Source organism: Astyanax mexicanus, chromosome 2, assembly GCF_023375975.1.
Source record: "Astyanax mexicanus isolate ESR-SI-001 chromosome 2, AstMex3_surface, whole genome shotgun sequence".
NCBI lineage: Eukaryota > Metazoa > Chordata > Actinopteri > Characiformes > Acestrorhamphidae > Astyanax > Astyanax mexicanus.
The window spans coordinates 1045001-1060890 of NC_064409.1; the positions used below are offsets into that span (position 1 = coordinate 1045001).

The 15890-nt window shown below is 38.2% G+C and overlaps 1 protein-coding gene across 2 annotated transcripts in view; it reads left to right on the forward strand.

Annotated features, from left to right (window-relative positions):
• The first annotated feature begins 2753 nt into the window (after window positions 1–2753).
• The window catches only part of waslb (WASP like actin nucleation promoting factor b), a 33562-nt gene continuing 20425 nt past the window's right edge, over window positions 2754–15890 (forward strand). The window contains exons 1-4 of one of the 2 annotated variants that reach the window (XM_049474980.1): window positions 2754–3348; window positions 13358–13492; window positions 13647–13733; window positions 15568–15664. In XM_049474980.1, coding sequence (XP_049330937.1) covers window positions 3244–3348; window positions 13358–13492; window positions 13647–13733; window positions 15568–15664 — 424 coding nt within the window. In that variant the 5' untranslated portion in view covers window positions 2754–3243. The remainder of the gene's footprint in view (window positions 3349–13357; window positions 13493–13646; window positions 13734–15567; window positions 15665–15890) is intronic. The other variant, XM_049474979.1, reaches the window with a different exon arrangement.

Here is a 15890-nt window from a genome sequence, read left to right on the forward strand (position 1 = left end):
GGGAAATAAGCAGCAGGCGGAGTCAAGGGCCGAAATAAACACAAATAAACACAGTGAAGTACTGCACAGGCCTAACAGGATCATACTGACTGAAGTGCTGCTGACAAGAGCTGCCAGTGCTTTAACTCAGCATGTTTCTTAAATATCTAATGAGACATCCGATAATTCTAGCATTTACTACTGAAAATATAAATATAAAAAAAAATATTGGTCCTTCTAATACATGAAATCATTATTCAAAAAGTGTATTTTTTTATATCAATCAGGTTATCTTTGATATTAAAGTTAATGAAGAAGTTTCATACTGAAAAAAAATACTTTTAACAATTTTTCCTAGATCTGTAAACTTAAAAAAGGGTCAATTTGACCCAGAACATATAAAGGATGTACCTTAAAGTGTCTTAATAGAATCGCAGAGTTTAGATGTGCATGTTGTACAGAGTGTGATTATCGTACAGGTAAAAATAGGCTGTGATTAAAAAAAATAAAATAAAATAAAAATTAGTAAACCGGTCCCTGGAGCTCTGGATCACTGCTGTAGAGGATCTGTCTGAATCTGTAGGTGTTGCTGAGTGAACACTGACCTAAAGATGCACTAAAATGTGGGAAGTGAAGAAATTAGGCATCAGCATTTCTACACTACAGATTCAGAGGATGTGGGATTGCTACCTTCGCTATATAATCTGTATATGCAGCATTTACTGTTTATCTTTAACCACCTGGAGCTGATGCAGTAGCTTTTCTCCCACAGAGAGAAATATAGAGTACTGTAAGAACTGTGCTGAGAATCATACATTTTTATACTTCATCCAGGCTTTGCTTTTGGTATTGGCGTATTACAGTGTATTTTGGTTTGTTTAACACTGTTTTTAAGTTACTACATGATTCCTTATGTGTTCCTTCATAGTCTGGATACTGAAACTGTACATCAGATATGAGGAACTAGTTAAATCTTCCTGTTTGTGGTCTTTTGTCAGTATAGTTTTTGCATGATCTACATTTTAAACACTTTAGATATTCACATATTTGTGTTTTTAACACAGAATCCATGCAAGAACAGAGTTATCCCAAAGCTATAAGAACATGCTTTCTTACACAGATCTCAAAAGAATGGGGTAGTTTATTTGTTTTAATGCAGAATTATTATTATTATTTTAACTAAGCTAACGCTTCTTTAAACCTCTTCCTTAAATATCTGTTGGTATGTTAAGCTCTTTTATAGAGTTTCCCTCCCTCTCTCTCTCACCTCTCTTATCTGGCTGGTTCTTCAGGTTCCCTCTCTTTACCTCACACTTCAGTCATGCATGGGTGCGGCTTCTACTAGTCTAAAGAAGAAGAGCAGCTCTTGTGGGTCAAGTGTCAGCGACTAACCATTATTATGGTAGCTTACACACTGCATACATTTCTCAGATATTTTACAGGTATTTAAAGCATGACACACACTGAAGGCATTATAAATAAACCCACAAAAATGCTAGGGTGGCAAGATAGTTAAAAATGTAGCCTAACAGTATTTTTGCAGTAGTGATTGTTTCTTACAGCCATATACTGTATATATATATATATAAATGTAAAAGTTTTAAGTGTTTCAAACAAACAACTGTGTTTGAAATTTTAAAAGCTATGTAACACGGAGAGAAACTATTTTTTTCTACTTTACATCATTTTCAAAAATCCTGTAAATTATCTTTAATGTCAAGCAGTGTCTCCTGTCTGTTGTTACCTATTGCTTTACCAATAACATGCAGAGGCTTTTTAGGCTGTGTAGAAACCAGGGGCGTCGCCTGGCCTGGGCTACTGGGGCTTTAGCCCCGAACAATTTTCCTGTAGCCCCGAATTGTTTCAAAGATAGAGTTCTGGCTTTCAGGAGAAACAGCCAATCAGCTTGCTGGTTTTGCGGGAGAACAGTGGGCTAGTAGGATATATAAATATATAATAAATATATTAATTAACTGGACTGAGCCCCAGATCTTTACATACCCAGGCAAAGCCCCTGGTAGCAACCAAGGTTTTGGCTAAACCAGCCCTTCTTTCTAGATTTATTCATGTCACTATATATATATATATATATATATATATATATATATATATATATATAAATATATATATATATATATATAGCTCTGGAAAAAAGAGAGCTACTTAAAAGTGATGAGTTTCTTTGATTTTACCAAATTAAAAACCTCTGGAATATAATTAAGAGGAAGATGGATGATCACAAACCATCAAACCACCAAACTGAACTGCTTGCATTTTTGCACCAGGAGTAAAGCAGCATAAAGTTATCCAAAAGCAGTGTGTAAGACTGGTGGAGGAGAACATGATGCCAAGATGCATGAAAACTGTGATTAAAAACCAGGGTTATTCCACCAAAAATTGATTTCTGAACTCTTTTGAACTCTTCTGAACTCTTTATGAATATGAACTTGTTTTCTTTGCATTATTTGAGGTCTGAAAGTTCTGCATCTTTTTTGTTATTTCAGTCATTTCTCATTTTCTGTAAATAAATGCTCTAAATGAGAATATTTTTATTAGGAATTTGGGAGAAATGTTGTCTGTAGTTTATAGAATAAAACAACAATGGTCATTTCAAGTTGAGACATGCGCTCTGCGTTCCACCCAGACTAACCAGCTCTGGCCCCTCCCCCATAGCCCCGCCCATCCGGTGCATGTTTGATTGACAGACTTTCGTCATTCGGTGTTGACTTTGCTGGCTCCGCCCCCTCTCTGCATTCCTCACTCTGAGCGCATGCGCAGCGGAGCTCCAGCCGAGCCGCCTGACAGCAGCAGCAGCAGCAGCCGCCGCGGAGCCGCCGGGACCGGAGCAGGAGCCGCGCCGCAGCCGGAGAGCTAACCCAGCTAACCGAGGCCTTCTCCCGGCTTTTATATCCGGGATTCAGGAGTAAATCCGCGGGTCTGCAGCTCACTCCCCCGCTGTTTCCGAGTGTTTGTGTGTTTATAAGCGATGGTGGCGGACGGAGCGGAGTTTCTCCCGGAGTTTGGAGTCCTGAGATCCCCGCGGCCCCGGCGCCGCTCTCCCCGCTCCCTGTGACCCGCCCGCCGGCAGCAGCCCAGCCCAGCGCCCCGCTCCTCTCTCCGGCCCCGCGGTTCTCGGAGGATGGGGTCGGTCTGAGCGCAGGCCGCGGTGATTACAGATCAATGAGCGGCTAACCGATTGATTATTATTCACTATATTAATCCCGGAGAGATTCACCATCCCGAGCCCAGAAAAGGACCGGAGAAATGAGCGGGCAGCCGCCCCAAAGGCGGCCCACCAACGTCGGCTCCATACTGCTGACCAGCCAGGAGAACGACGCGCTGTACGCTTACCTGGGCAAGAAGTGCACCGTAAGTTCACACCTGAATGCACACCTGTACTTATACTATGCTTCACACTATACAAACAATACACACCTGTACTTATACTATGCTTCACTCCTGTACTATACAAACAATAAACACCTGTACTATACTAATAATAAACACTTGTACTATATTAATAATAAGCACATCTTTACAATACATTATACACATGTGCTATACTAATAAACACCTGTACTATATACTAATAAACACCTGTACTATATACTAATAAACACCTGTAATATTTACTAATAAGCACCTGTACTATTCTAAACTACACACTTGTACTGTACTAAAAATAAACACCTGTACTAAACTACACACTTGTACTATACTAAACACTACACACCTGTACTATACTATACTACACACATGTATTGTACTAATAATAAAAACCTGTACTATACTAAACTACACACCTGTATTATTCTAATCCAATAAACACCTGTATTACACTAATAATAAACACACCTTTACCATACTACACTATACACCTGTACTATACTAAATTAAATTACACACCTGCATAATTCTAATCCAATAAACACCTGTATTATACTAATAATAAACACACCTGTACTATACTAATAAACACCTTTACTATGCTAATAAACACCATAACTATACTACACACCTGTACTAAACTATGATATAATAATATGCACGTGATTAGCTAGTTAGCTGTTGGCTAAACACAGCACGAAAAGTAAGGAAACTTGTGTTTGTTGTGTCAATGCTTCTTGGCAATACATCTTAAAAAGTCCAGGTTATTTGTAATGCAGTTTTGATTAGTAACTAGTAATGTGCGTTTAGGATGTGCAGTTTTAGATTTCTATAGTTTAATTTTAGATCTGTACACTCTGCCTTTTTACTAGCAGCTTGTGGTGCATATGTTTAATTGCTGATATCTGTAATTTTAGTTTTTAGTAGTAAACAAATGATTTTGGACTCTCTGCTGTGATTTTGGACAAAGCCTTCTGTGGCAAGACAATAAATACTCATAAACCATGACAATACTGCAGCTTTCTGGAACTGTGAGGTAGTAAAGTAAGTCATACTTTTAGCCAACACTTCCTCATAGCCCTCTGGCTCACACAGAAAGTCAACAGTGACCGAAACACATTTCACAAGGAAATTAGATGGTTGCTCAGGTGGTAGTAGTGTTTAACAGGCTGTCCCTGTGCCACTGACTACAAACCAGTCAAACCAGTCTCCCCAGATAAGACAGAAAACCCAGTGGACTCTCCGCCTTACTGCCATGTGGTTTACTGTTTAAGACGATAGCATTGATTTAGTATTACTTTATTTTATTATAGACTAGATAGATGCTCAACTAACATTCATCTAAATGTCTATTAAATGCAACTAAACTTTTAAGGTAAATGTACTGTATTTTTCGCACTATAAGATGCACATAAAATCCTTTTAATTGTCCCAAAAATCATCAGAGCTCCTTATGTATGAATTCTATCAGTCAGGTATTAGGGAGCAGTAAAGACACTCCACTGAAGTACAGAGTTATACAGGAGATTCAGTTTAGTTCTCCAGCACTAAGGCTGGAGCAGCATTAGCATTAGCCACTAGTTAGTTCTAGCGCAAGCTCTTTAGCCATTCAGAGGTGAGTAATATCAGCCTGTAGCCTGTTGCTAATCCAGACTAGCACTGCTGGAGCAGCATTAGCATCACCCTCTAACCACATTTGCTCTTTTTCCGTGTTAAAACAAGCTATGTGGAAAGAACTGCTAGCTAATATCACCCTGGCTTACCTGAACACTCAGTGTTTCTCAGTGTAGCACTGTGGGACGGCATTAGCGGCTAACTGCTAGCTAAATGCTAATGCTCTAGCCTTAGTGCTGGAGAAATTCTGAAATCTAAGCTTACTGTATGTAAACAGAAGCGCTTTACTTATTCAGTGCTTGTTTGACTTTAAAAGAAACTCCTTTTTTTGAGAATTAAAGTGTTTGTTGTTTACTTTGTTTACTTCGCTTTTTTATTTCACATTACGCCCAAAATTAGCCACAGCCATGATTAATTTAGAGAATCAGTCTTTGGTTTGTTTTGTGCTGCACTGAAATGCTCTGTACTAATCTTTAACTATTTTCTACAATATCAGAAATAAGTTAGTGTTTAGGAAATAGAATTTTTGTTTCTGTTGAAAAGGGCTGCATGATATATCGTTTAAGCCTTGTCATCGCGACGTGCGTAAAAAAAACAAAGAATTACCAAGAATTTTGTTATCACAAAAAGAAAAGCCTTGAAATATCATGAATATTATTATTTTAGGCCCATTTCTGATTCTTTTGTTGAGCTGAACCAAACAGCTGTAATTAGATTTTCCCTGCAGTCTGATGTTACATAATGTGTTGATACTCAAATTAGCCTCCCTTGGGCTAATTTGAGTATTTTTTGGCTAAATGTAATTTCGCCGCCACTGATATACTTTACAAAAGCGACATTTACAGTTTGTTCTTGTTCATGAAGAACCATGAAGGCTGGAGTTCCTCATTCCACTGAATTACCTGTGTTGTTTCGCAAGAACATGTGCGCACCTGAAAGCAGAAACGCCTGATTACTTCCTCCTCCTATGAGGCCACTGCAAGTCAAGGCGGTCATGTGGTGTGTGTGTGTTTTTGCATGTGTGTGTTTTTGTATGTGTGTGTGTGTTGTTTGTGCGCACCTGCAAGAAATCAGAACACACACACTCTCTCTTTAGAGCACTTTTTTACAAGAGGAGTCGAGTTATATTGTCAATAAACGAGTGATAAAAGCAGCAGAATTACTTTTTTTCCAATAAAAAACCCGAATAGTAAAGACAATACGCTCGTTTTTAGTTTATTTCTCTTCCATAAACCCGTAAACACACCGTCCTCCTCCCTCTCTTTCTTCTCTTCCAGTAATTCAGCAGTTGGTATTCCCTCAGTTCATGTTGCTACATGATGAGAAGGGCGTGTTCTATCGTTCCTCAGAAGGATAAGAGGACAAGAGCGCTTCTTCAGCTCTTCTGCAGTTAAAAGACTGACTGATCACTGTGGCATAGCAAGTGGCTCCTTTCATGAACGAGGTGAAGAATAAGAATGAGGCGACGCTGCAGCAGCAGCAGTGCTGCTACAGGAAGTGCTGAGATAGGCCGACTTCTTGGCTCATTTTTATATTGTTCCTGCCAAAAATATAAAAAGAAAAAACTCACCCTCTTTAATGTGAACTCGAGCAGCACCTCTGCAAAAAGCCACGCCCTTTTGAATGCTAACCTAGCATTAAAAATTCCATTAAATGTCCTTAATCCATAATCTTCACCTACATTTCTAAAGGTGTTGGAGAATGAAACTGAAACACCTGGTTTTAGAGCACAGTAATTGATTGTGGTGACGGACAGTTCTGGTGGAAACAGGAGAGTTGAGGTGCACATTGAATTCTGCGTGATTTGATCAGCCGTGGTTTTATGTTTTTTGGATACAATTCGGGTTAGCACCCGAACATCCCTTTCAGACAGCTTCCTCTTACAGCGTCCACAGTTAATCCTGTTGGATGTGGTTGGTTCTTCTTGGTGGTATGCTGACATTACCCTGGATACCGTGGCTCTTGATGCATCACAAAGACTTGCTGTCTTGGTCACAGATGCTCCAGCAAGACGTGCACCAACAATTTGTCCTCTTTTGAACTCTGGTATGGCCCCCATAATGTTGTGTGCATTGTAATATTTAGAGCAGAACTGTGCTCTTACCCTGCTAATTGAACCTTCACACTCTGCTCTTACTGGTGCAATGTGCAATTAATGAAGATTGAACACCAGGCTGCTCCAATTTAGACATGAAACCTAAAATCCCACACTAAAAAGGCTGTAGCTTATATTGAGGTACAAAAAATTACCTTTTTGGTGAAAGTCCTTTTTTTGTACCCATGTTTTTTTGTGCCAGTAAACATTATAAAGATTATAAACATTATTATCAACTGAATATTTGTTAAGAACTTGATGATTCAAAATTGTCTGGCTTTCAAATAAAAAAATTGCAATTAAAATTTATATAGTTTATTAGTGCGATGACACAGAATACTGAATGTACCTTTTGGCTGCAGGTTAAATGGTACAAATCTGTACTTATTGCTGTACTTATCTGACCCTGTAAAGACCAATATTATACATTTGAGGCTGCAGTTATAAAGAGTGTACCTTTGAGTACAAAAAAGAACTTATCATTCCTCTGTTTTTTTTAGAGTGTATGGTTGTATGTTTGGCCATGGCATCTGGTATCTGTGCCTTCAAAGCAAGCAGGGATTAGCCAGCAGACTTTGTTGGAGGGTGGGATCTGTACCAACCTGTTCTCTAATACATATAGTATAGTGATGTATTTAATATGTGCTGCACTTTGTTCATTTAAACAGGACTTATTACAAGTATACTCTACTTTTTATACTTTACTCTGGGCATTTAAATGTCTAGATGTTGTTTAAACGTGGAAAGTACTGATTTTTAGTGAGTAAATATGTAATCTGTTGAGTTTGGGATCTTTTGAAGACACAGATTAAGTTGAGTGTAAACTGTGAGACATTTACCCCCATTTATCTCCCATTGCGGAGCTTCTGTCCCCTGCACTTTGTGTAATGCAGGACTATTGATTATATCGACTTATCGTTGCAGCTCTAATCAACATGAGGCTTAGATAGAAAATATAGTTATATATCGTGCTATAAAAAGTATCAGAAAGAGCTGAGTAGGATCAGTAGGTGTTGTTGTGTTTGGGTCTCTAATTAAAGGTGCAGGTTAGAGCTGGGCGATTAATCGATTTTATCGATTAATTCGAATTTACAGTTAAGAACGATGTGTTTTTATGAAAATCGATTTTCTCTGAGATTTAATTTTCACCACCGACGCTACCCTGAGTTTAGCCCCGCCCCTCTCTCCTTCCCTCCCTCCCGCGCGCCCATCCCCAAATTTTTTTAATAAAATAAAAAACTGCTCTTATAATAACATTTAACAACACGGCAAAAAAAATGATTTATGTCATTTACGTAAAAGTAAAGTTATTTTGAGACGTGACTGCCTGTTTAAAAAGCAACAGAAGTTGTTCATTTGTTTTAGTTCATTTCTATCATTTCTAACATATTTAGAGTGTTTTTTACTCACTTTTTTCTCTCTCACAATGTTAATCCTTTACAGCTTCAAAAACATGTATCATGCAAATTAGGCGATGATGTCATTAAGCGACTTCTAGTGACTTTTAGGATATTTTAGTAGGGAAAAAAAATCAACTTAAATGGAAAATCCATATTGCCCAGCTCTAGCGCAGGTGTAATATGTAGTTTTCCTTGTATTTTTCAGTAGTTTTTGATATTTATTTCAGGGTTAAGTGTATCTGAGAGCGTGTGTTCGCTCTGCTCAGTGTTCAGAACAGAGATAAGGCACTGATTGGGTTAAAGTGATATAATGAGATACTGGTGGTTGTGGATGAGGTCACTGTGTTTAACCCACACAGCCACCATTTCCTCCATCTGCCAGTAAAGATCAGTGATAAACAGAGTGATGATCAGGGATTAGTCAGTGTGGAGTGTTATATTGCTACTGTGCTATAAAATTATTTAGATTTTGACTTTGATTAAAGTGATATTGATTTTGAAGTGATATTGATTGATCTATATTGCACCTGCTGCTGTTTTTTTTATATACATTTCTCTAAATGTGTTTCTGTATGTGTATTTGTGGTTTTGTTTGAGATCTCTTTGTGTTTTTACATATAAAGGGAGTACACTTTGTCCAATCTGTAAACACAGATAATTATTCATATACAGTTCTGGATATAAGAGACGATATAAGTATGATTTTCTTTGATTTTACCAAATTAAAAAGCTCTGGAATATAATCAAGAGGAAGATGGATGATCACAAACCATCAAACCACCAAACTGAACTGCTTGAATTTTTACACCAGGAGTAAAGCAGCATAAAGTTATCCAAAAGCAGTGTGTAAGACTGGTGGAGGAGAACATGATGCCAAGATGCATGAAAAAATCTGTGATTAAAAACCAGGATTATTCCACCAAATTTTGATTATTTCTGAACTCTTAAAACTTTATGAATATAAACTTGTTTTCTTTGCTTTATTCTTTGCTTTACATTGTTCTCATTTTCTGTAAATAAATTCTCTAAATGAGAATATTTCTATTCGTAATTTGGGAGAAATGTCTGTAGTTTATATAGATAAATAGAGCATTGTTTCTGTCTATTTACCCGTATACTAATGGCTACTTCCTGCATGATGATTCACTGTGTCGTAAAGCAAAAGTAGCTTTGAAACTGGTTTCATGAAGATGACAGTGTTTCTCAGTGGATTTCCCCGTCAGCAGATCTGAATCCAGTTTAAAACTGTAGGAATGTTGTAGAACAGGAGATTCACTGTATGAAAGTGCAACGCTAAAACTGATGGAATTGCATGACGCAAGCAGCGTCAACATGAAACAGAAATTTAAAGCAGTGTTTCCAGTGTGTTATAGAATACATGTCATAAATAATGCATAAAGATGGATCTGTCTGGGTGTTGTGTAAAATGCAATAAACAGCCAGCAAATGGCAGGTTTAAGTTCATTTTTTACACTCGTTTTTACACATATGTTAAAAATGTAATAAACTGTTCAACATCACTCATCACACCTGATATCAGTTTACAATAATTTCACAGCATGTTTTTTTTTCAGCTAAAATATGCACACAGCTTGGAAAGAAACATGTGCTAAGCTAACTTAGCTTTATCATGTGTTTACTTACCTAAAGACAGAGTCAAACTAAATATGACCAGAGAAGGACTGTTGAACTACAGACTAAGACTGCACTAACAAGATAAATGTGTGACTAAGGAAGCACTGTTGAGATACATTTATTGTGCTTTTTTCGCATGTATACTGCCATGTTTAAAAATATATTTATTTTATTTTATTTTTTTGCAGTAGTGTATTCTTAAAATATTTGTTTTTAATTCAGTGTTTTTTCATATAGTCAAGAATATCGTTATTGCAAAAATACTCTAAAATATTGTGATATTATTTTAGGTCCATATTGCCCAGCCCTTCTATTATAATATGAAAGCAAGCCTACTTTAATTATAAAAGGAATGTAATGATGAAAACACAAGAGAAGACCTGGAGTGACTAGTGGAAAATTGACTGCTCATCCTCCAAACCCCACCAAACGCATCCAAAACTGGAGGCGTTTGGTGGTTTTTGGAGGTGTTTTGTGGCTTTTGGTGGTGTTTGGTGACCTCCAAACGCCTCCAAAACACCTCCAAACGCCACCAAACACCACCAAAAGCCACAAAACACCTCCACACGCCACCAAACACCACCAAAAGCCACAAAACACCTCCACACGCCACCAAACACCACCAAAAGCCACAAAACACCTCCAAACCCCACCAAACGCCCCCAAAACACCTCCAAACACCTCCAAACACCACCAAACGCCCCCAAAACACCTCCAAACACCACCAAAAGCCACAAAACACCTCCAAAAATCACCAAACGTCTTTAAATGCCACAAAACGCCACAAAACTTCTCCCAACACTTCCAAAAACCAACAAACACCACCAAAAATCAACCAACCTCCTCTAAACACCACCAAACACCTCCGAACAACCTCTACACACCTCCATACACCACCAAACACCTCCAAACACCACCTAACAACCTCTAATCACCTGCAAACGTCACCAAACACCTCTAAACACCACCATACACTCGTACTCATTTCCTGCTGGTTCTTCCAGCGTCTCCACAGACCGGCCTCACTCTGATCTTTCATCTCCTGGTTAATGGAGGCTTTGAGCGTCCGAGAGGAGCTTTAATTGGGCCGAGCGCTCTGTGATTGGACGAGCTGTAAGGACCTGATGTGAGGCTGCAGGCTCTTGGCAGGAGCTCCTGGGGAAAATGTGAGGTCTGTGTGAGGAAGCGTCTCTCTGAGCGGTGGAGGAGAACCGAGGATTTTACCCTCAGCTCAGAGAGTTTATCAGCTGTTTTCTCTTTACAGCGTTGAGTCATTCTTATACACACACACACACACACACACTGGAATAGAACAGTGTTTAGCAGTTTTCAGTTTGTTAGTCTGAGCTAAAATCTGCTGATGTGTAAATACTTTTAGTTAGCTTGCTCATGTGTTTGGCCCATTTAATGGCAAAAACATCACTATAGACCCTCAGAAGTTCTCAAGGCTCTTAAATGTTGCTTCTGTTTTTGATTTTTGTTTATTTCCACAGGCTGTACTACTTCAAATCACCACAATTTTTGCGATACTGTAAAAAATATAATACCGCAAAAGATTTCATTGTAATCTTTTCTTCACAACGTTTATTTTTCAGTAGGGTTTTAAAGAGCCACACTAAACCCTAAACCATATTTATTTCTTTAATAGCTGAAATGTGTTCGTTTGAATTAATTAAACATACTAGTTCTGCTTAAAACATTTTCTAACCTTTAAAAATCACTTTTATTGTGGTAATTTCCACCTCTGCAGCTCCTCTCAGGTTTAACTGTGTTATAGACGAGGATGATGATGATGTTTCTGTGTAGTTTGGTATGCTGACACTCAATACACAATATGCAAATCAGTCAAACAGTAATCCCGCCCCCCTGCTCACATCCAATCACCTGCTTCTCATCATTATCAGAGGCACACAGCTCAGCCCAACCTCTCTGGTCCGCCCCTGCCCCACCCCTAAACCCATACATCACCCAGAGCCCCATGTTTCACAATTGTTTTGAGTAACAGATTGGCAAATGTATCGTAAAAGAGTTTGTGCACTTATTGCATGATTGAAAGTAAAATACAATCAGAAAACAAATCAAACCTTTCTAAACTATTCATCAGTAAAGTGTAGTTTAAAGGCGTCTAACAAACGCAACTACATCATATATCAAACCAAACCTAAAATTAATGTCAAATAACATGCTAATTTATTTACATTTCATATTAATATTTGAGAATGAAAATGATACTGATGCATCCCTATTCATTGCTTAATTGATGTGCAGGTCTGAATGTACTGTACTGTGTTTTGTAGTTTTAAATCAGTTGTGTCTGAATGGAGTTGGGCTAAAGTTACCAATGTTAAACAGTGTTTATTCTCCACAGGTATGAGGGATCAGACCTTTATTAAATTCTAAATACTGAACTCCAGGTATCTGCTCATACTCCTGATCACTGTCTGCATGAGAGCATTGCAGTGCCACGCTTTTAGTGGAAGTTCTGGATCTGGTTTGCATAATGTTCTCCCGTTTTTGCAAAAATCTCAACCCAATTTTGAAAAACTAAACCAGTTCTGATTTGTGGCTTTTTGAATGTGAACAGCTCAACGTTGCAAAATAGGTGTAGTTATTTATTTTACCACTCATTATTTAACTGCACTGAGTGATTGTTGCATTTATTGTAGTTGTCAATCAGTGTGATTCCAGTTAACATATATAATGCATGCATGTATTAAATGTTCCATCTGAAATAAATTCTGAATCCATGTAAATTTTAATGAAACATTTTTTAGTGTAAAAATCCATTTGGGGTCTCAGTTGTACTTGGCTGGTGGTGTTTTTCCTCCATAAACTAATTCTAACCATTTGTTTCTTAGCTCTGAATTACTGGGTAAAGTATATAAACACTGATGTGTTAGTCGCACAAATAACACAGGAATGAACTACATGCTGTTCCTAGCACTGTTAGTTATCTCCTATCTGATGAGACGGCGTCACTGCCCGGCTTCAGCTCTGCTCTGTCTGTGGGCGGTCCCAAGCCGAGGTGGGCGGGGTCATGAATACTAATTCACAGGTTGATGTAGACACGGTGCTTTTCCTGATCGACTCGTTTTTTTCTGAATATTTTCTTTTACTAGTCACTGCAGAAAATAAGGAAGAGGAAGAGTTTCACATAGATTAAGAAAAAGTGGATTTTAGTGGAAGGAGACCTTTAATACGTTATTGATGTGTGTGTGTGTGTGTGTGTGTGTGTGTGTGTATATAGACCCTGTCCTCGGCGGTGGTTCAGGTGTATGCAGGAGACAGGAACTCCTCCTGGAAGAAGAGATGCTGTGGGGTGGCGTGTCTGGTGAAGGACATCTCTCTCAGATCTTACTTCATCAGAGTATACGACCTCAAAGTGAGTATAACCATAATCTGAATAAATTACAGTTATTTCTACTTATTTTAGCTGATTTCATTCTGATTTTCTGAATAGAAATACAGAAACACATTGAATGATTTTTGATTGGTACTGTATGTAAATAATTTCCTTTTTCTTGTTATTTTTGCAGGACGGCAAAAACCTGTTTGAGCAGGAATTCTACAACGACTTTGCCATCAGGTTTCCCAGGTCCTACTTTTTGACGTTTGCTGGAGATGTAAGTCCTCCTCTTTTCTCTCAGGGCTTCGTTCTGATTGGTTCTTGTGTTTGTTGTGTTCAGTAAGCACTATAAAGTATTTCTCTGTGGCTTTCTGATAAAGACCTCAGAGTAAAAGCAGTTATATTACAGATACTGCTGCACTTTAGAGCTAAACTACATGCAAATAAATCCGTTTACTCCGGCCTTCCCTGGAAACGAAATAAAGATAAGAGAGAAATGAACTCCTGAGCAGATTGAGACCGGGCTGATTTAAATTATAAACACAGACTGTTCGTTACTTCTAGCAATTTATTGAGAGAAATGAAAGAAATTGCGCCTGTAATTTAAAAAAGAACAATTTTGTGCACTCTTTTAAAATCAGACACTGAAATATAGGTGTGATGGATGTGGAATTATTTAAAAATTCAAGTCAATTCATGTTCATAAGTTTGCTTTAGTGTAATAAATAAGGACAGTCTAAAAACATTATCTATCATTTTTGCTCTAAAATCTTGGTAACAGAAAACACAGGAGCTCCACTGACTGAATACAACCTAGACAGACGCCAACAGTCAGACGTTCATCGCTATCTCGGTAACACAGACGCTGTGCCGAGCCGAGCGTACACCCCCACTTATTACACACACATGAACACACAGCAGTGCACAAACCCAACTTTTACATCAACAATAAACAGAATAGTAAATAAAATAACATTGCTGTTCCCGTAAATGAGCTGCTGGAGCTCCTTCACAGCGTCAACCAGCAGCTCAGTTTCCTCTGCTGAGAAGAGTTTGTTGGACACGTCCAGGTAGCTGCACCGTTACAATAGCAATCCACCAAAGACAGAGCTCACCTGATCTACTCTTAAAGAGAATGATGAGCAAGAGACACTCTGATTGGTTTATTATCACACTCATGATTAATTAAGAGAATTAGTACATGACTTTTGCTTTGCTTTCTGAGCTGCTCAAAGAGTACTTTTCCCGTCGTTACGATAGCAACGACACACTGACATGGCTTTCTTATCTATATCTTCTCTATAAATCGCTTAAAAAAGGGTCTTTTAGTCTGTTAGCTAAACAGTATTTAGATATTTTATTATATCACAAGAGGCTGTGATCAACTACATTAAATTGTGGAGTAAAGCTCTGTCTGGACAAGATTAGTTTCTCAGGAGGTTCTGTGTAATTTTCTCTTTGATGTTTTTTTTTTTTTTTATCCTCTGTGATTTTATTCCCGTCCAGAACGATCATGTAGGTGTTTTTCTCAGACGTCCTCTGAGAAAATTACAGGCTGGATTATCTACTGTTTTTCTCTGAACTCCGTGCTCCTCCGGTAATTTTAGTCCCGTCCGGACGCACATCTCTGAGTTTCGTCTCCTCGCCTTTAATAAAATAGATATTTGTCCACTGCCGCACACCGTAATTACTGTACGCTTTGGGCGCGCCACGGTTTCCACAGAGATTCACATAAAAAAAAAAACACAACAGCGAGTGGAAATGGAGGAGCTACTGAACACTGTGATCGTGTCATGTGACCGAGAAAAAAGGAGCCAAAAAACTCACTGGTGCTCCTGTTTTTTTAATTGCAAAAAATATATTTTTTTACACAGACGTCCCCCTGAGAAACTAATTTCGTCCAGATAGGGCTTCAATACAATAAATTGAAAACTTGATTGTGTCTTGATGATGTCTTTTAACACATTTACTAATGTATTTTTTTACAGTATAAACATAATTTTGTTGTCTAATATGAACAGAAATACGATTGAAAAAGGACTATTTTAGTGTTTAGTCTGATTGATTGTTTAATTGATTAATTGGTGATTTATTTGTCTCTAAACTCTCAGGCGTCTCAGATGGGCCTGAACTTCGCGAGTGAGGAAGAAGCTAAGCGCTTCAGAGAGGTAGCGAACGACCTGTTAGTGAAACGACAGAGGAAAACAGGTACCTGCCGATTCCGCCTTCTGTCTACCTTCTGTCCTGATCTCTGCATATGTGATTTATACGCCTCACTGCTGTGCAGCGTTTTCTCATTATAGCAGATGGTACAGGTGATTAATATGTTAGCGGGAAGCTAATTCTAAAATAAAGGTTTACAACACCGCTGACCTTTTACATCGGTTACAGATTTTATCTTATATAATTAGTTAATAATTAATATTTATAGGGC